The sequence below is a fragment of the Myxine glutinosa genome, chromosome 6, assembly GCF_964187855.1.
Source record: "Myxine glutinosa chromosome 6, kmMyxGlut1.1, whole genome shotgun sequence".
Classification (NCBI taxonomy): domain Eukaryota; kingdom Metazoa; phylum Chordata; class Myxini; order Myxiniformes; family Myxinidae; genus Myxine; species Myxine glutinosa.
The window spans coordinates 178,841,402-178,863,837 of NC_136266.1; the positions used below are offsets into that span (position 1 = coordinate 178,841,402).

Consider the following 22,436-nt stretch of genomic DNA (forward strand, 5'->3'; position numbering starts at 1 on the left):
ACTTTGTTCAGGTCAGTGTCGGTCTCTGCGTTGGTGCACAAATCAAAAGGAGAGGTGTTATCAAGTGAAAGTTGACAAAGGTATGCTAACCGCCATTGGAAGCAAGGTAAAGCAGACAGTTCGAGTGTTCGTTTTGTTGAAGCATGAGGGGCGTGTCCTTTGTCAGAGCATGAGGGGCGTGTCCTTTGTCAGAGCATGAGGGGCGTGTCCTTTGTCAGAGCATGAGGGGCGTGTCCTTTGTCTGAGCATGAGGGGCGTGTCCTTTGTCTGAGCATGAGGGGCGTGTCCTTTGTCCGAGCATGAGGGGCGTGTCCTTTGTCAGAGCATGAGGGGCGTGTTTTGTCAGAGCATGAGGGACGTGTCCTTTGTCCGAGCATGAGGGGCGTGTCCTTTGTCAGAGTATGAGGGGCGTGTCCTTTGTCAGAGTAAGAGGGGCGTGTCCTTTGTTAGAGTAAGAGGATGAAGGGCTAACATCCGAAATGTCAGCTTTGCTCTGATTCCCATTATGGTTAACGTGCTCTTTTCAGGTTTGAATTGATAAAACCAATCACAAAATTCCTTTTGTCCGTTCCGCATTTGCATCCGTGCTGGAATTTGCTGCTTTGGCTTCAAGGACAAATGGTGGCAAACTAGTGCTGTCCAGCCTCTGCCATATGCCAAGCACAACCTTGGGCCTTCATACTACTACTACTACTACTACTACTACTACTACTACTACTACTACTACTACTACTACTACTACTACTACTATTACTACTACTACCATTACTACTACTACTACTACTACTACTACTACTACTACTACTACTACTACTACTACTACTACTACCACCACTACACCACCACTACTACTACTACTACTACTACTACTACTACTACTACTACTACTACTACTACCACCACCACCACTACACCACTACTACTACTACTACTACTACTACTACTACTACAACTACTACTACTACTACCACCACTACACTACTACTACTACTACTACTACTACTACTACAACTACTACTACTACTACTACTACTACTACTACTACGACTACTACTACTACTATTACTATTGCTATTACTATTACTACTACTACTACTACGACTACGACTACTACTACGACTACTACTACTACTACCACCACTACACCACTACTACTACGACTACTACTACTACTACTACTATATACCATGATGCATGGTAACTATGCCACGGGGCATGATAACTATACCATGATGCATGGTAACTGTACCATGGTGCATTCTAAGTATGCCATGGTGCATAGTAACTATACCATGGTACATTGCAAGAATAGAATGGTGCACGGTAACTATACCATGGTGCACGGTAACAATAGCATGGTACATTGTAAGTATACTATGGTGCACTGTAAGTATACCATGGTACGTGTCCTTTGTACGGTAAGTATACCATACAACTGTACCATGGTGGACGGTAAGTATGCCATAGTGCACGCTAAGTATACCATGGTGCACGGTAACTATACCATGGTACGTGGTGACAATACCATGGTACATTGTAAGTATACCATAGCGCATGGTAAGTATACCATGGTGCACAGTAACTATACCATGGTGCGTGGTAACTATACCATGGAACATGGTAACGACTGTATACCATGGTTTATGGTATTTGGAATCCCTGTTCACCCTCGTCTGGCAGATTCCAGGACATTGAGGAAACTTTCCAGGTTGCACGAAGTGTAAGACCGATGGAGTTCAAACTTTGAATGTTTGTTTAAGGATCGATCGCATTTGCTGTATATTAAATTTTTTCATAATAACAATCGGTTTATCATCGATTTCATAATTGTAGAATCAGATTTTTAGAATTAAGAATGTTAAAATCATCTTTTGTGATAATTATTGATTACAATGATCATGATCAATGTGATTCCTAAAATGATGGATTATAATCTGACTTTTAAAGAAAAGGAAAGCAGGGATTACTGAATTGGACTTTACTGAAATATTCATATTGGAGTTTTCAGTTTGTCATTTTGAATCCAAATAAACCATTTCCCATGAATCAGTGTTTTGTGGAAACGCTGAAATTGACGAGATTTGAAAGATTCATTAAAAAAACGTTTTTTTTTAAATGGAATTTATCTGATTAATTAATTATTTTTCGTGAAACAATGGACGTGTGTGTGTCTGGAGAGGGAAATTCAGACAGTTTCGTTGATTTAAGGATAGTGTCCTTCATGTGCACTGAAGGTCCCGATTCGTCCAACGACGAGAGCTTCCTTCAGCTGATCGATGGTCCAGTCCCGTTGACCATGGGAGCAAGACCGACGGACTAATTGCCATGACCCCTTTGGAGGGAGCCCAGGTAGCGGGCACACGGTTGGGTGTTGGGGAGGGGTGGGGGAGCGGGGGGGGGGGAGTCTCGAAGCGATGTTTAAAATGCCGGAATGGCCGCGGTCACCCCCTTCTTGCCCGCAGACAGCCCCCACCCCAATTCCTAGACCCCCGCTCCAAATCCTGAGCCAATAGCTGCAGTGCAGGCGGCGGCTTTTGTTTGCCTTCCGAACCGCCCGCTCTCATTGCCGTCCCGTCGGGCGCTGCGCTCACGTCGCTGCCGGTCGCGCACCTCTCCAGGTGCGCGCGTCCAGGTACTCTTTGCATTAAGCCGGGCGTCGTGCCGAGTTCGCGCCGTCTCTCCGCGAGAGAATCTCCAGCTCACGCTGACATCGTCTTATGCAAAAGGATTTTTCGGGAGAACGTCGGAGGAAGCGCCCCCTGGATTGCGTTCTTGCTCCGGAGAGACTCCACGAGAGGCTTCTTGTGAATCCCGTTTGTCTGTCCTTGCAGACTCGTGTCTCCACCCATCCACACCCTGCCCAAAGCCCACTCCCCCACTTCCCCTCCCCTTCCTCCTGCACCTCCGGCCATGGCGGCACCTACGGGGGTCTTCATCCTGAGCATCTGGGGGATGTTGTGGCTGAGCGTGGGGGCTCTATCCCCGGTGGACACACGGGAAGGTTAGCAACTCGATGATGTAGCTGTTTGGAGGATCGACCGTGTCCTTCCGTCAATTACAATCATGTCTGTCCCATCATATCTAACCACATGTCTCTCTCAAGTACATTCTCTCTCCATGACCATAACATTTGCCTCCATCACTCAGCCATGCTTTGCTGCCTCGAACAACCTCATCCCTTTGTCAAGTACGACCACATCACCCATAACCACGACTTCCGTTCCTTCATGACAGCATCTCCCCTCCGACCTCAACCACATCGACCATTACACTTTCAACCAGCCCTCACACCTTTACGTTTCATTACCTACAATCATGCATTCCATTGCTCACAACAACATCTCTCCATCATTCATAATCACAACAATCAACAACTCATAGTCAAACTTTATCACCCACATCCATGCTCTTCCACCGCCCACATCCATGCTCTTCCACATTCCACATCAATGCTCTTACACCGCCCACATCCATGCTCTTCCACTGCCCACATCCATGCTCTTCCACCACCCACTTCCATGCTCTTCCACCGCCCACATTCATGATCTTCCACCGCCCACATCCATGCTCTTCCACCACCCACTTCCATGCTCTTCCACCGCCCACATCCATGATCTTCCACTGCCCACATCCATGATCTTCCACTTTCCACATCCATACTCTTCCACCGCCCACATCCATGATCTTCCACCGCCCACATCCATGCTCTTCCACCACCCACTTCCATGCTCTTCCACCATCACACATCCATGCTCTTCCACCGCCCACATCCATGCTCTTCCACCGCCAACATCCATGCTCTTCCACTGCCCACATCCATGCTCTTCCACTGCCCACATCCATGCTCTTCCACCGCCCACTTCCATGCTCTTCCACTGCCCACATCCATGATCTTCCACTTTCCACATCCATACTCTTCCACCGCCCACATCCATGCTCTTCCACTGCCCACATCCATGATCTTCCACCGCCCACATCCATGCTCTTCCACCACCCACTTCCATGCACTTCCACCATCACACATCCATGCTCTTCCACCGCCCACATCCATGCTCTTCCACCGCCAACATCCATGCTCTTCCACTGCCCACATCCATGCTCTTCCACCCTCACACATCCCTGCTCCTCCACCACCCACATCCATGCTCTTCCACCCTCACACATCCATGCTCTTCCACCCTCACACATCCATGCTCTGCCACCGCCCACATCCATACTCTTCCACCACCCACATCCATGCTCTTCCACGCTCACACATCCATGCTCTTCCACCACCCACATCCATGCTCTTCCACCACCCACATCAATGTTCTTACACCACCCACATCCATACTCTTCCACCATCACACATCCATGCTCTTCCACTGCCCACATCCATGCTCTTCCACCACCCACATCCATGCTCTTCCACCCTCACACATCCATGCTCTTCTACCCTCACACATCCATGCTCTTCCACCGCCCACATCCATGCTCTTCCACCGCTCACATCAATGCTCTTACACCGCCCATATCCATACTCTTCCACTGCCCACATCCATGCTCTTCCACTGCCCACATCCATGATCTTCCACCGCCCACATCCATGCTCTTCCACCACCCACTTCCATGCTCTTCCACCATCACACATCCATGCTCTTCCACCGCCCACATCCATGCTCTTCCACCGCCCACATCCGTGCTCTTCCACTGCCCACAATCATGATCTTCCACCGCCCACATCCATGCACTTCACCCTCACACATCCATGCTCTTCCACCGCCAACATCCATGCACTTCCACCATCCACATCCATGCACTGCCACCCTCACATCCATGCTCTTCCACCCTCACATCCATGCTCTTCCACCCTCACACATCCATGCTCTTCCACCCTCACACATCCATGCTCTTCCACCATCACAAATCCATGCTCTTCCACTGCCCACATCCATGCTCTTCCACTGCCCACACCCATGCTCTTCCACTGCCTACATCCATGCTCTTCCACCGCCCACATCCATGCTCTTCCACCGCCCACATCCAAGCTCTTCCACTGCCCACATCCATGCTCTTCCACCACCCACATCCAAGCTCTTCCACCGCCCACATACAAGCTCTTCCACTGCCCACATCCATGCTCTTCCACTGACCACATCCATGCTCTTCCACCCTCACACATCCATGCTCTTCCACCGCCCACATCCATGCTCTTCCACCGCCCACATCCATGCTCTTCCACTGCCCACATCCATGCTTTTCCACCACCCACATCCATGCTCTTCCACCCTCAGACATCCATGGTCTTCCACCGCCCACATCCATGCTCTTCCACTGCCCACATCCATGGTCTTCCACTGCCCACATCCATGCTCTTCCACCGCCCACATCCATGCTCTTCCACCGCCCACATCCATGCAATTCCACCGCCCACATCCATGCTCTTCCACCACCCACATCCATTGTCTTCCACCACCTAAATCCATGCTCTACCACCACACACGTCCATGTTCTTCCACTGCTCGCATCCATGGTCTTCCACTGCCCACATCCATGTTCTACCATCACACATCCATGCTTTTCCATCACCCACACTCTTCCACCATCCCACATCCATGCTCTTCCACTGCCCACATCCATACTGTTCCACCACCCACATCCATGCTCTTCCACCACCCACATCCATGCTCTTCCACCACCCACATCCATGCTCTTCCACCACCCACATCCATGCTCTTCCACTGCCCACATCCATGCTCTTCCACCACCCACATCCATGCCCTTTCACCACCCACATCCATGCTCTTCCACCGCCCACGTCCATGCTCTTCCTCCTTCCACATCCATGCTCTTCCACCGCCCACATCCATGCTCTTCCACCATCACACATCCATGCTCTTCCACTGCCCACATCCATGCTCTTCCACTGCCCACACCCATGCTCTTCCACCACCCACATCCATAATCTTCCACCACCCACATCCATGCCCTTTCACCACCCACATCCATGCTCTTCCACTGCCCACATCCATGCTCTTCCACCGCCCACATCCATGCTCTTCCACCCTCACACATCCATGCTCTTCCACCGCCCACATCCATGCTCTTCCACCGCCCACATCCATGCTCTTCCACTGCCCACATCCATGCTCTTCCACTGCCCACATCCATGCTCTTCCACTGCCCACATCCATGCTCTTCCACCGCCCACATCCATGCTCTTCCACTGCCCACATCCATGCTCTTCCACCCTCACACATCCATGCTCTTCCACCCTCACACATCCATGCTTTTCCACCCTCACACATCCATGCTCTTTCACTGCCCACATCCATGCTCTTCCACTGCCCACATCCATGCTCTTCCACCGCCCACATCCATGCTCTTCTAACCGCCCACATCCATGCTCTTCTACTGCCCACATCCATGCTCTTCCACCGCCCACATCCATGCCCTTTCACCGCCCACATCCATGCTCTTCCACTGCCGACATCCATACTCTTCCACCACCCACATCCATACTCTTCCACCACCCACATCCATGCTCTTCCACCGCCCACATCCATGCTCTTCCACCCTCACACATCCATGCTCTTCCACCCTCACACATCCATGCTCTTCCACCGTCACACATCCATGCTCTTCCACCATCCAAATCCATGTTCTTCCACCACCCACATCCATACTCTTCCACCACCCACATCCATACTCTTCCACCACCCACATCCATGCTCTTCCACCGCCCACATCCATGCTCTTCCACCCTCACACATCCATGCTCTTCCACCGTCACACATCCATGCTCTTCCACCATCCAAATCCATGTTCTTCCACCACCCACATCCATACTCTTCCACCACCCACATCCATACTCTTCCAACACCCACATCCATACTCTTCCACCACCCACATCCATACTCCTCCACCACCCACATCCATACTCTTCCACCGCCCACATCCATGCCCTTTCACCGCCCACATCCATGCTCTTTCCCCACCCACATCCATGCTCTTCCACCACCCACATCCATGCTCTTCCAAAACCCACATCCATGCTCTTCCAAAACCCACATCCATGCTCTTCCACTGCCCACATCCATGCTCTTCCACTGCCCACATCCATGCTCTTCCACTGCCCACATCCATGCTCTTTCACCACCCACATCCATGCTCTTCCACTGCCCACATCCATGCTCTTCCACTGCCCACATCCATGCTCTTTCACCACCCACATCCATGCTCTTCCAAAACCCACATCCATGCTCTTCCACTGCCCACATCCATGCTCTTTCACCACCCACATCCATGCTCTTCCAAAACCCACATCCATGCTCTTCCACTGCCCACATCCATGCTCTTCCACCGCCCACATCCATGCTCTTTCCCCACCCACATCCATGCTCTTCCACCACCCACATCCATGCTCTTCCAAAACCCACATCCATGCTCTTCCACTGCCCACATCCATGCTCTTTCACCACCCACATCCATGCTCTTCCACTGCCCACATCCATGCTCTTTCACCACCCACATCCATGCTCTTCCACTGCCCACATCCATGCTCTTTCACCACCCACATCCATGCTCTTCCAAAACCCACATCCATGCTCTTCCACTGCCCACATCCATGCTCTTCCACCGCCCACATCCATGCTCTTCCACCGCCCACATCCATGCCCTTCCACCATCACGCACATCTATGTTGTTTCACCATGCAATCCATGCTCTTCCACCTTCCACATCCATGCCCTTCCACCATCACGCACATCTATGTGCTTTCACCATGCAATCCATGCTCTTCCATTGGCCTCAACCACTCTCTTTCACAAGCCACAACCACACTCTTCTACTGACCACAACTGCACTCATCCACCACCCACAATTACATTCATCTTCAGTCAGGATTATGTCTTCATCTTCCAGAACTACATCCCTCCAGCTTCTCAAACCAGGACCCAGGACATGTCCCCCACCTTCTCTCTCCATCTTATTTGCATCTCTATCTTTTTGTATTTACATAATTACTCTTTTTTTCTCATTTTCAAACATCATATGTTTTCCTCTCCACAAGCAGTATAAGTTTCTGTGTGAATCTAAAATGTGTCAGAACCATCAACATCTCAACCACCTCCCCAACAACAACTATGAGGACAACCACCATGATAATTACTGTAACAAACCAATACAACTACACTTGATTAACATCCACACAGAGTACAAACAATCACCGCTGCAATAGCCATGAAAATCACAACCACAATTTTCATAACCGTCACCACATCCGACACCATTAAGAGTAGAATATCCATAAGCACCACCACAACGATGAGAACACCACCTTGATGACTACAGTCCCACCATAACATCATAGTCAGTCCCATCACCATAGCAATAATCACCACACCACAACAAAAAAAATCAACGACCTCCATTTATTTTGATGGGTTTGTGTGATACAGCAGGATTCGTGTCCGTTGTCCATCCATTCGATTTGTGGCTTTGATAATAATGCTTAGGAAGGACCTCACATGTGTCCTCTAAGCTGTTGAACCTCAAACCTCACTGATTGTGCCCTCAAGGCTGTTGAACCTCACTGATTGTGTCCTCAAGGCTGTTGAACCTCACTGCTTGTGCCCTCTAAGCTGTTGAACCTCACTGCTTGTGCCCTCAAAGCTGTTGAACCTCACTGCCTGTGCCCTCAAAGCTGTTGAACCTCACTGCTTGTGTCCTCAAGGCTGTTGAACCTCACTGCTTGTGCCCTCTAAGCTGTTGAACCTCACTGCTTGTGCCCTCAAAGCTGTTGAACCTCACTGCTTGTGCCCTCAAAGCTGTTGAACCTCACTGCTTGTGCCCTCAAAGCTGTTGAACCTCACTGCTTGTGCCCTCAAAGCTGTTGAACCTCACTGCTTGTGCCCTCAAAGCTGTTGAACCTCACTGCTTGTGCCCTCAAAGCTGTTGAACCTCACTGCTTGTGCCCTCAAAGCTGTTGAACCTCACTGCTTGTGCCCTCAAAGCTGTTGAATCTCACTGCTTGTGCCCTCAAAGCTGTTGAACCTCACTGCTTGTGCCCTCAAAGCTGTTGAACCTCACTGCTTGTGCCCTCAAAGCTGTTGAATCTCACTGCTTGTGCCCTCAAAGCTGTTGAACCTCACTGCTTGTGCCCTCAAAGCTGTTGAACCTCACTGCTTGTGTCCTCAAGGCTGTTGAACCTCACTGCTTGTGCCCTCTAAGCTGTTGAACCTCACTGCTTGTGCCCTCTAAGCTGTTGAACCTCACTGCTTGTGCCCTCAAAGCTGTTGAACCTCACTGCTTGTGCCCTCAAAGCTGTTGAACCTCACTGCTTGTGCCCTCAAAGCTGTTGAACCTCACTGCTTGTGCCCTCTAAGCTGTTGAACCTCACTGCTTGTGCCCTCAAAGCTGTTGAACCTCACTGCTTGTGTCCTCAAAGCTGTTGAACCTCACTGCTTGTGCCCTCAAAGCTGTTGAACCTCACTGCTTGTGCCCTCAAAGCTGTTGAACCTCACTGCTTGTGCCCTCAAAGCTGTTGAACCTCACTGATTGTGTCCTCAAGGCTGTTGAACCTCACTGCTTGTGCCCTCTAAGCTGTTGAACCTCACTGCTTGTGCCCTCTAAGCTGTTGAACCTCACTGCTTGTGCCCTCAAGGCTGTTGAACCTCACTGCTTGTGCCCTCTAAGCTGTTGAACCTCACTGCTTGTGCCCTCAAAGCTGTTGAACCTCACTGCTTGTGCCCTCAAAGCTGTTGAACCTCACTGCTTGTGCCCTCTAAGCTGTTGAACCTCACTGCTTGTGCCCTCAAAGCTGTTGGACCTCACTGCTTGTGCCCTCAAAGCTGTTGAACCTCACTGCTTGTGCCCTCAAAGCTGTTGAACCTCACTGCTTGTGCCCTCAAAGCTGTTGAACCTCACTGCTTGTGCCCTCAAAGCTGTTGAACCTCACTGCTTGTGCCCTCAAAGCTGTTGAACCTCACTGCTTGTGCCCTCATAGCTGTTGAACCTCACTGCTTGTGCCCTCAAAGCTGTTGAACCTCACTGCTTGTGCCCTCAAAGCTGTTGAACCTCACTGCTTGTGCTCTCAAAGCTGTTGAACCTCACTGCTTGTGCCCTCAAAGCTGTTGAACCTCACTGCTTGTGCCCTCAAAGCTGTTGAACCTCACTGCTTGTGCTCTCAAAGCTGTTGAACCTCACTGCTTGTGCCCTCAAAGCTGTTGAACCTCACTGCTTGTGCCCTCAAAGCTGTTGAACCTCACTGCTTGTGCCCTCAAAGCTGTTGAACCTCACTGCTTGTGCCCTCAAAGCTGTTGAATCTCACTGCTTGTGCCCTCAAAGCTGTTGAATCTCACTGCTTGTGCCCTCAAAGCTGTTGAACCTCACTGCTTGTGCCCTCAAAGCTGTTGAACCTCACTGCTTGTGCCCTCAAAGCTGTTGAACCTCACTGCTTGTGCCCTCAAAGCTGTTGAACCTCACTGCTTGTGCCCTCAAAGCTGTTGAACCTCACTGCTTGTGCCCTCAAAGCTGTTGAACCTCACTGCTTGTGCCCTCAAAGCTGTTGAACCTCACTGCTTGTGCCCTCAAAGCTGTTGAACCTCACTGCTTGTGCCCTCAAAGCTGTTGAACCTCACTGCTTGTGCCCTCAAAGCTGTTGAACCTCACTGCCTGTGCCCTCAAAGCTGTTGAACCTCACTGCTTGTGCCCTCAAAGCTGTTGAACCTCACTGATTGTGCAGTCGTCCCTTTTAATGTGCTTGCGGTGTTCTTGAACAGAACATGTAATCCTGATAAATAGTGTGTGTAGGAGGTGACATGCCGTTTTCTGGAATTGATGGATCAAATTTATTTATATTTGTGCATTTTGTTTCTGTTATTCATTATTATCTCGGACAGGTTTTTAAAATCCACACATTGTATCATTGCATCCAGCAGCTCGTCCCTTATCCTAATTCGCAGCAGAAGAAGCGCAAACTTTTGCTTTTCCATTTCTGTTGTGTGTTACAACCCATGCAGACATTGTTGGCAGCTTGAGCATGGTCTGGATGACCCAGTGTGTGAGTTAGGAGGGAAAATGTGCAGAGTGTGCCGACCAGGGGCACAGGAAATCAATCTACCGGATGTTGTAATTGTGCTTTAATTTGTTACCTGAACCGCAGGTAATCAGTCGTTGTGCCCGCACGGAATATGGGTTAAAGAGATGGACTTGTCTGCGTGGCCTCAAACCACCATTTTTGGCTTAAGGTGATCTCTGAGTTGGATTTCATGGTGTTGGTTAGCCAGGTATTTCTCTTGAATTACGAGGAGGGAATATTTATATCAATTGGCAGATTTAGCAAGATGGACCCGTTATTCGATGGACCCGTTATTGGATGGACCCGTTATTCGATGGACCCGTTATTGGATGGACCCGTTATTGGATGGACCCGTTATTGGATGGACCCGTTATTCGATGTACCCGTTATTCGATGTACCCGTTATTCGATGGATCTGTTATTCGATGGACCATTCGATGGACCCGTTAGTCGATGGACCCGTTATTCGATGGACCCGTTATTCGATGGACCCGTTATTCGATGGACCCTTTATTCGATGGACCCGTTATTCGATGGACCCATTATTCGATGGACCCGTTATTCGATGGACCCGTTATTCGATGGACCCGTTATTCGATGGACCCGTTATTCGATGGACCGGTTATTCGATGAACTCGTTATTCGATGGACCCGTTATTCGATGGACCCGTTATTCGATGGACCCGTTATTCGATGGACCCGTTATTCGATGGACCCGTTATTCGATGGACCCGTTACTCGATGGACCCGTTATTCGATGGACCCGTTATTCGATGGACCCGTTATTCGATGGACCCGTTATTCGATGGACCCGTTATTCGATGGACCCGTTATTCGATGGACCCGTTATTCGATGGACCCGTTATTCGATGGACCCGTTATTCGATGGACCCGTTTTTCGATGGACCCGTTATTCGATGGACCCGTTATTCGATGGACCCGTTATTCGATGGACCCACTACTTGATGGACCCGTTATTCGATGGACCCGTTATTCGATGGACCCGTTATTCGATGGACCCGTTATTCGATGGACCCGTTATTCGATGGACCCGTTATTCGATGGACCCGTTATTCGATGGACCCGTTATTCGATGGACCCGTTATTCGATGGACCCGTTATTCGATGGACCCGTTATTCGATGGACCCGTTATTCGATGGACCCGTTATTCGATGGACCCGTTATTCGATGGACCCATTATTCGATGGACCCGTTATTCGATGGACCCGTTATTCGATGGACCCTTTATTCGATGGACCCGTTATTCGATGGACCCGTTTTATCAACTCGTTAACGATGAAATATTCCAGATTGGGTAAGAATGTTTTGACTTCATGAGGATGACTTATTGTAATGTCCTGACTGTGCTTCCTTCTAAAAGGTGTCTTTTTATGTGATTGTTTTTGTTACTTCATTGTATTACCACCTTTTTACTTCAACTTACCTTCTCTTGACATCATGTCGTGGCAAGATGACCTCAGGTTTGAGTGTATTCATGATGACATTTGGAATTTTGTCAGTTTCTGATCATTGGCTGGAGAAATATCGACCCTTTTATCAGTACTTGCAGATGAAGGCACTCAGGTGTGGGCATTGTGGAACTGAAGATCAGGGAGTGGTGGCAGATGCACCGGTCATTATTGATTGAAAGGGTTTTTTTTTACGGCTATGTGATTGATGCAGGAATCTACACAGCAGAGACAATCTGTATTGAGAAACGACTATATATGTGTATATATATAAATATATATATACGAAATTAAAAACACCAAAAACACCACTAAATTAAAAACACCTCACCACCACGTGATGTAAAACACCTCACCACCACATAATTCAAAACAACTCACCACCACATAAATCAAAACACCTCACCACCATGTAATTCAAAACACCTCACCACCACGTAATTCAAAACACTTCACCACCACGTAATTCAAAACACCTCACCACCAAGTAATTCAAAACACTTCACCACCATGTAATTCGAAACACCTCACCACCACGTAATTCAAAACACCTCACCACCACGTAATTCAAAACACCTCACCACCATGTAATTCAAAACGCATCACCACCATGTAATTCAAAACACCTCACCACCACGTAATTCAAAACACCTCACCACCATGTAATTCAAAACACCTCACCACCATGTAATTCAAAACACTTCACCACCACGTAATTCAAAACACTTCACCACCAAGTAATTCAAAACACCTCACCACCACGTAATTCAAAACACCTCACCACCATGTAATTCAAAACACCTCACCACCACGTAATTCAAAAGACTTCACCACCAAGTAATTCAAAACACCTCACCACCACGTAATTCAAAACACCTCACCACCATGTAATTCAAAACACCTCACCACCATGTAATTCAAAACACTTCACCACCATGTCATTCAAAACACTTCACCACCATGTAATTCAAAACACCTCACCACCATGTAATTCAAAACACCTCACCACCACGAAATTCAAAACACCTCACCACCACATAATTAAAAACAACTCACCACCATGTGATTCAAAACACCTCACCACCACGTAATTCAAAACACCTCAGCACCACATGATTCAAAACACCTCAGCATGAAGTAATTCAAAACATCTCACCACCACGTGATTCAAAACACCTCACCACCACGTAATTCAAAACGCCTCACCACCACATGATTCAAAACACCTCAGCACGAAGTAATTCAAAACACCTCACCACCATGTAATTCAAAACGCCTCAGCACCACATGATTCAAAACACCTCAGCACGAAGTAATTCAAAAGACCTCTCCACCATGTAATTCAAAACACCTCACCACCATGTAATTCAAAACGCCTCACCACCACATGATTCAAAATACCTCAGCACGAAGTAATTCAAAACACCTCACCACCATGTAATTCAAAACGCCTCAGCACCACATGATTCAAAACACCTCAGCATGAAGTAATTCAAAAGACCTCTCCACCATGTAATTCAAAACACCTCACCACCACGAAATTAAAAACACCTCACCACCACATGATTCAAAACACCTCAGCATGAAGTAATTCAAAACACCTCAACACAACGTGATTCAAAACACCTCACCACCACGTGATTCAAAACATCTCACCACCACGTGATTCAAAACACCTCACCACCACGTGATTCAAAACACCTCACCACCACGTGATTCAAAACACCTCACCACCATGTAATTCAAAACACCTCACCACCATGTAATTCAAAACGCCTCAGCACAACATGATTCAAAACACCTCAGCACGAAGTAATTCAAAACACCTCACCACCACGTGATTCAAAACACCTCATCACCATGTAATTCAAAACACCTCACCACCACATGATTCAAAACACCTCAGCACGAAGTAATTCAAAACACCTCACCACCACGTGATTCAAAACACCTCATCACCATGTAATTCAAAACACCTCACCACCACATGATTCAAAACACCTCAGCACGAAGTAATTCAAAACACCTCACCACCACGTGATTCAAAACACCTCATCACCATGTAATTCAAAACACCTCACCACCACATGATTCAAAACACCTCAGCACGAAGTAATTCAAAAGACCTCTCCACCACGTAATTCAAAACACCTCACCACCACGAAATTCAAAACACCTCACCACCACATAATTAAAAACATCTCACCTCCACGTGATTCAAAACACCTCACGACCACGTAATTCAAAACACCTCACCACCACATGATTCAAAACACCTTAGCACGAAGTAATTCAAAACACCTCCACACCACGTGATTCAAAACACCTCACCACCACGTGATTTAAAACACCTCACCACCACGTGATTCAAAACACCTCACCACCATGTAATTCAAAACACCTCACCACCATGTAATTCAAAACGCCTCAGCACCACATGATTCAAAACACCTCAGCACGAAGTAATTCAAAACACCTCACCACCACGTGATTCAAAACACCTCACCACCACGTGATTCAAAACACCTCACCACCACGTGATTCAAAACACCTCATCACCATGTAATTCAAAACACCTCCACCACATGATTCAAAACACCTCACCACCACGTGATTCAAAACACCTCACCACCATTTAATTCGAAACACCTCACCACCACGTAATTCAAAACACCTCAGCACCACATAATTCAAAACACCTCACCCCTACATGATTTAAAACACCGCACCACCACGTTATTAAAAACACTTCACAACCACGGAAATAAAAGTTTGAGGGAGTCTTCAATGACAACACAGACACTGCCCACATATGTAGATATATAGATAGATGATGGTACCTGAGTTGCTGTGTTGTCATGGTTTACACCAATCATAATACAAACAATTATTTTGCACAAATGTATTTGTAATATACGTGATGTTATATTTTATAGACAATTGAAGTTGAAGATTTCAGTTGAAAAAAAAAAATACTTTTTTTTCCCCAAAGAAATAACCCCCTGAGGACATAGACACGGGAGAGGTCGGTGCGTACCAGAAGTTTGGTACGATTTCTCAAAAGTTTGAGGGAGTAGTTCAGTGACGAGACAAGACAACGCTATATGTATAGTATATACAGACTTGGCATTTAATATGGAATATATATTTTTTGTTGACTTGGGTTTCCTTTCTGAACTCAGAATATCAATCTGGTGAGTTTCTTTTATGCTTCGGTGATTTCTTTGTTAAAAGAACCATGTCACTGATTGTCTGTCGCAGCAAGAAGTCAACAACAGGATTATATCACAGGTGGCGTGACAAAATGTACGGACAGGTACATTTGACGATTGGCTTCACAATCGGGTATATAAGGGTTGTTGCGTTCTGTATTAGTGGAAAACAACTGCTGCACGTCTACAAAAGTTATTGCCGCTTCCTCTGGAGATGGTCCGTCAACTCGACAATGCTGTTTGTCATGGAGTGGTGGCTTTACGATATTCCGGCATGAAACAGTGTGCTATTGCTCGTCAGTATGGCATCATTCAAGGTCAGGTGTCAAAGATCCCGAAACGAAATGCTCAGAGGGGTGTCCCTCCTCCAATATCGAGGCCAGAATGTCCCCGCAGAACCACAAGAAGGGTTGATCGCCAGCTGCACCGGTTAGTCTGCAATGGCCGTACCAAGTCAGCTAATCGGCTTAGGGCTGAGTGGCAGCAACTGACAAATGTGCCTGCATCCAGAAGGCTAGTCAACCAACGACTGGTTCAAGCAAGCTATCGTGCCAGGCGTCCCCAGAGAAAGCCACACCTGACAAGACAACACCGCCAGCGACAATTGCAGTGGGCCAGAGAGCACCGTCAATGGCAGCCAGGACACTGGAATCATGTGATCTTCAGTGACGAGTCTTGATTTCTGGTCTATCGTCAAGATGGCCATGTCCGAGTGCGCTGACAAGTGCATGAAGCCTACAACGAAGATTGTATAGTGCCAAGAGTCCAAGCTGGAGGTGGTGGGGTGACTGTTTGGGCTGCTTTTCATGCAGGGGGCAAAACGGACCTGGTTGTTCTGAATGGAAACCTGAACCAGTTCAAGTACAGGGCCATTCTGGAAGAAACATTGCTTCCATTTGCTCGTGTAGCCTTTCGAGGAAACTTTGTCTTCCAAGATGACAATGCATGGCCTCATCGTGCTCGCATGATCCAACACTTTCTTGCTGACCGTGGTGTAGAGCATATGGAGTGGCCTGCCATATCCCCGGATATGAATCCGATAGAGAACTTGTGGGCAGAATTAACGCGTCAAATCGACAACTTGGACCAGCAGCCGACCTCTGTGCGTGAATTGCAGCAGACTATTGTCACTGCATGGCAAGCGATTCCTGTCCAAACCTTGGCAAATCTCGTGAACAGCATGCCTCAACGTGTACGTGCTCTCCTGAATGCTCGTGGGGGTTACACGACATACTGAACTGTAATTTTACTGTCCGTAATCCCAGTTGTAATTTAACTTTTGTTTTTGTTAAAAAAATTTTTGGCTAATGTGCAAAATAAAGAAATACTTCTGGAAAACGTACAGAAGTTTAACACAGTACTGTCCGTGAATTGAGTTCAATATCAGTTTCCATCACTTTCGAGGATCAATTTATTTGCTTCGAAATGTCAAATGTGGTTTTTGTTTCTTTTAAAGGTCACATTAACAAAATCTAGAATAATTTCAACATAATTCCATGAACTTTTGGTTCTAAGACATCTTGAAAAGTAAGTTCACCCCCACAAAAAAAATATTCCATATTAAATGCCAAGTCTGTATACGTATATATATATGCACACACTTGCCTCGAAGCATCTATCCTGGGTTTGAATCTCGACCCAGATATAAACTGTCATTATGGTGTTTCACAGGCAGGGTGAATCGTCCATGTGTGCTGGCCCTCGGATGGACGTTAAACGGGCATCCTGTTCTGCAGTTGGTGGGATGTTAAAGATCCCATGGAGACCTTTGTAAAGAGCTGGCAAGATATCATCAGCAACATGAAGAAATTCCATTTTCCTGCCCTAACTAATGATGTGAGAGGGATGGAAACGTCCCTGTGAAACACCGGGATGACAGTTTATGGGTGGGCCAAGTTTCAAACCCAGGCTAGACAGCTTATAGGTGATAGTGTGTGTACCACCAGGTCATCCTGCCAAATATATATGCATATATATATATATATATAATGAAGTGTTATATTGTGCTTTTTACACGAATTTTATCCATGTTTTTCCTGACTTGGTCCACCATGCGTTACTTCTCGACCCCCTTAGCTCTTTTAGATGCCAGCGGCGTTGTGAGTCTCGGCTGAGATGTTGGCACTGCCAATCCTGAAAGATGCCAATAGGGGCTTTTCAAAGGGGGGCAATCTTGGGGGAAATCAAAGGCTGTCCAGGCTCAGTGCAGTGAAAGACACACAGCACAGAGCTGTCACCTTGAGCCTTTGACTCGCGGTCATCTTTGGGCCTGTCGTGGTCCAACGGGCATTGTGCACTTTAGTCCCAAAGCGCATCTTATTCTTGCCCATCGAAGGGGCACTCGGCCGTTTCTGTGGTGATAAGGGCCCGATCTCTGGATGCCTTTTGGTAATGAATGCCCCCATTGAGACGTGCACTTGAGGCCATTTTAGCGGAGTAAATGGCTTATAGAAACCGTGTCACGTGTTGCTCATATTGTAAAGTCCGATTGTAATTCCGCGGCGTTCTCATCTGATCGTTGGATAACCTCTTCTGTGCCATTTTCCTGACTTTAGCTGTGCAAACATCCTCATCGCTGTGATCATCATCCTCTATCTGCATTCACCAAGTGAACTGGGATGGCGATGCTCGTCATCGATGACTTTTTCCAGCTAACGAAAGATTTTTTCAAGTATCAAAGACAAACTGTGAAAGCTGATGTTGATTCGGTTTATCGATGACGATGGAATGGGGTAACAGGAGATGGTATGCAAAAGGAAGGAAGGGAAGGTGTCCATATGTTTTATACCTCTCCCACCCCCCTTCCCATGCCCTCTCCCTCCCACAGATCTCCCGGTGTCCCTGCTCTCAAATGTTGTGTTTTGTGTCCTTTCCCCTCTCGCCCCCTCTCGCCCCATCTTGTCTACCGCTCCCCATGTTATATGTTTTATGTGTCGGTTTGTCTTTCTGTGTGATTAATGTCAGTTTTTCACGAGCCTCGATCTTGTATACAAAAAAACAAAAAAAATAAAAAATGAATGCAACCCGCTTCCCATGGTCCAGATGGTTGATTCACGACAGACCTAGCAATACGTATCGTATAATCAGACAGCATCCTTTCATTCTTGCATTCAATCATTCATTTTGAAGCTACGATTCTCTTTTCGTGCTGGGGCGTGTATTAGATAGTCTACAGAATAATATTTCTATCTACAGGGTCCAGGCATTGTACAGAGGAATGGTCTTCATGTATCCTTCCTGCAGTGGATTATTAAAATGAGATCCAGCATGAGGCCACTGGTACAAGGAGACATCTGGTTCTCATTTGAATTTCAAGGCCCGCTTACTCTCGAGTCTCCGGCCTGCGTCAGCCCCCTGCCTGCACTCTCACTCTGTTTCTCTTGCTCTGTCTCTCGCTCTTTCTCCCACTCTCTCTTGCTCTTTCTCCCACTCTTTCTTGCTCTTAATATCCCTCTCTCTCGCTCTTTCTCCCACTCTCTCTCGCTCTTTCTCCCACTCTCTCTCGCTCTCTCTCGCTCTTTCTCCCACTCTCTCTCTCTCGCGCTTTCTCCCACTCTCTCTTGCTCTTTCTCCCACTCTTTCTTGCTCTTAATATCCCTCTCTCTTTCTCTCTCTCTCACTCACTCGCTGTATCTCTCCCTCTCTCGATCTTCCTCTCTGTATCTCTTTCTCTTCCCACCTCCACTTCTGTCACTTGCTTTAAATACCACTTAGGTGTCATGCATCTTCTTAGACCCCAAGGTGTTGACACTCAAATCCTGTGAGCTACTTCCCATAGGGTTTCCAGCTTGAGGCTACTTTCGGAGCCCTTCCATTTTGGTGTCCCAGCAAGCCTTGGCTGTTATGGTGGATTCCTGAGGAAATTAAAAGCGTGTGCGTTTGCTGGGGTTATGGAGGAAGAGATAAACGTTTCTGAAGCTTTCAGCCTATGTAGCCATATGTAACATTTCTTGATGTGGCTGGGACTGGGTTCTTGCCACATAAAGCCTCAGTTGCACTGAATCACACGAACATGCGGGTGACACCTGATCTGCATAAGGATAAGCGGAGTGCTGTGGTTGTTGGCTACTTTGGAGCCTTGCTTTGCATACACGAGAAGACACTCGGCAGTTATGGGCATTGTTGTTCTAACAACAAACCTTTTTGTTCAAGTAAACTAGTAAATGTTTCGGGTTTATCTGTTGGAGAAAGCTGTGTTTTCTCAACTCGTCATGGGGCTTCAGGAAGAAGCAAATATTGGCTCGTCGGAATCACAGACGCTCTCGCCAGCAGCTCCATGCAATAGTTGCAATACTGTTTGCATGTTCAAGAGGAACGATACAGTAAATGATGGTCCCTCAACTTACAAAGGAGCTAATGGAACATCGATATTGAGGGTTGATTGTGAGCATTCCTTGTTTTTAACTCAACTGGACTATGTCCAGCTGAGTTTTTGTCGACACCCAGTGTCCGTCGTCCGTCGTCTGTCTGTCTGTCTGTCTGTCTGTCGTCTGTAAAACAATTCGACGTCTACGCTCTAAAAGTCAGAAATATTGATGAAATTTGATGAAACTTGTTATGCTGCATCTTTTAAGACATAAACTAGTTTGGGATTGCATTTGGGCGTTGCACGCCCAAAAATGGGCGCGGCAGGGCGGCCATATTGAAAATCAATTTTTGTCATATATTTTTAGCACATATAAACTATATAGTTTGTGGTTCTATTATGCATATTCTAACCATATTGATATAGACCAGTTGAGTTCAGGTTCCCTGGAACCTCTCTAGTTTTTTGGGGGGAGAGGGTTGGGGGGGGATGTGGTTTCCTCTTCTTTGGATTGGAATTTTTTTGTTGTCTTCCTCCAACCCATACCTCATTCCTGTTATCATCGAGCTCGAAGATTGTGATGCTGACGAGTGCATCTCTTGACGACTTCCAGGAGAACTAGCCTTATGGCACGAGTCGTTTGTTTTTGGAATTTTCGTGAGTGGAGCCGGCGTTCCAGTGCGGAAAGTGTTTAAAGAGTACCACTCAATTAATGGTGGTAATTCATGCTGCGTTGGAGTGCAGTTAGCTCTGTGCTCGCTATTTCGTCTGGGTGAGGCGGGTGATCGGAGCAATGTTTGCCGATGTTCGTGAGTCTTTTTGTTCATCCACTTGGGACCCTCTAGCAGCAAGCTGTGAAGCACAAGAAAATGGAGCAAATGGCCAACTGCAACTGGGCTTCAAAGTGTCAGATGCTTGAGCCATTTTCCATCTCGTGTCCTTTCCTTATGCGCTTCTAATGACCCGCCACCCAACTGCTAATGCGCTCATTTGACAGCAGCCTTGGTTTTACTGGCTTGTCGGGGGAGGGAGAGGGAACGGTGGCCCTATAGAAGTGCTTCGATTCAAACTGCACCGTGCAAAACAAAGAGAGGTAGAGGGGATGACATCTCGGCGGGCATCTCGGTCACGGGAGGCACGGGCCAGTGCCCAAAATTAGAGGCATGAAATGGTCACTTCAGTTTGCAAAAGCATCTTTTTTTCAATGATAAGGTGAAGAATATACGACGAAGAGGCATTACTTTGCAGACAAAAATTTGAGTTAGACACTGATAGATAATGGATGTTAATTTATGGCAACTTTCACAATATATTGAGGAAGAATGTTTAGTTTGAGATGGGCTGTTCGATCAAAGATAATCCGGAGTTATCTGCTAAATGAAGCAATCCGGAGTTTGATGGAGTGCCTGGAATTTATCGGTGTCCCTCGAACTTTGAAGATAATTTTCTGTGTCCTGCAGGTTTTGTCCTCATGGCTGATTGTGCAAGGCTTGTGATGAGGGCCAGAGTGGAACCACTAAGGTTCAGTGTTTGGAGCTGGATGGTGGTGTGGCCTGGTGTGTGTATGTGTGTGGAGGGTGGTGGAGGGTGACCTTTCACTTTCATCTGCAGTGCAATCTGCTGTTTGTGGTGGGGCTAGGGCCTGGGCACTAAAATGGCACCTATGAAAGGTTTTCAAAGTATCAAAGAAGGCTTGTAAGTACAATTCTTGAAGTGTTTGATTGCAAAATGGATACCTTGCTGGCACATACGCTTGCAGAGAAGCAGAAAAGAAGTGAGGAGGGCTGTAAGTTGAACAGGAAGAGTATTGAGAGTCAGATGAGTTTTGGGAGGGATCAAAGTAAATTCACTAAAACTTTGAAAACCTTTAATGTGAGACATGAGTGCATACTGCAGCATCACTCAACCAACACTCACTTATGACGTTGAGAACAGAACGATTTGTGGGTTTAACTCGGTTCCAGTTTCCATCCATTTAAGGGTTCGTGGATTTGAGATTTACTGGAGATTGAATGGACAATTATGAAATGTTCACTTTGAAGAACTGCAGAGAAGATGACGCATAAACATTGGGTTTCATATAATATTATGGCCTTTTATTTCATTCTTGTGTCATTAAAAGGAAGGCTTTACCTAATATCGGTTTTATTGAAGTACTTTGATTTAATGCTCTTTGCCATCACAATGCCACCTCCCCTCACATCCGGAATCTTGGCGTCATCTTTGACCAAACCCTTTCCTTCGACAAATACACTAAACAGATCACAAAGTCAGCCTTCTTTCACCTGAAAAACATTGCCCGTCTCCGCTCATCCCTCTCCTCCACGGCTGCAGAAACCCTCATCCACGCCTTCATCACCTCCCGTCTGGACTACTGCAATAGCCTCCT

At 47.1% G+C, this 22,436-nt stretch overlaps 2 protein-coding genes across 7 annotated transcripts in view; both read left to right on the top strand.

Annotated features, from left to right (window-relative positions):
* Positions 1-22,436, top strand: part of LRP1 (LDL receptor related protein 1) — a 524,929-nt gene that overhangs the window by 14,917 nt on the left and 487,576 nt on the right. Inside the window, exon 1 of one of the 6 annotated variants that reach the window (XM_078780912.1) lies at positions 2,851-3,001. The exons of the other annotated variants lie outside the window; for them this stretch is intronic. Within the exon in view, the coding sequence (XP_078637038.1) occupies positions 2,911-3,001 (91 nt within the window). The 5' untranslated portion in view covers positions 2,851-2,910. Of the gene's footprint in view, positions 1-2,850; positions 3,002-22,436 lie in introns of those variants that run through there. 6 annotated transcript variants of the gene reach the window in all.
* LOC144892549 (uncharacterized) lies at positions 4,191-20,966 on the top strand. The gene is made up of 3 exons (XM_078779518.1): positions 4,191-4,808; positions 4,855-6,604; positions 20,893-20,966. Exons 1-3 carry the CDS (start codon positions 4,191-4,193, stop codon positions 20,964-20,966), a joined length of 2,442 nt encoding a protein of 813 aa, XP_078635644.1.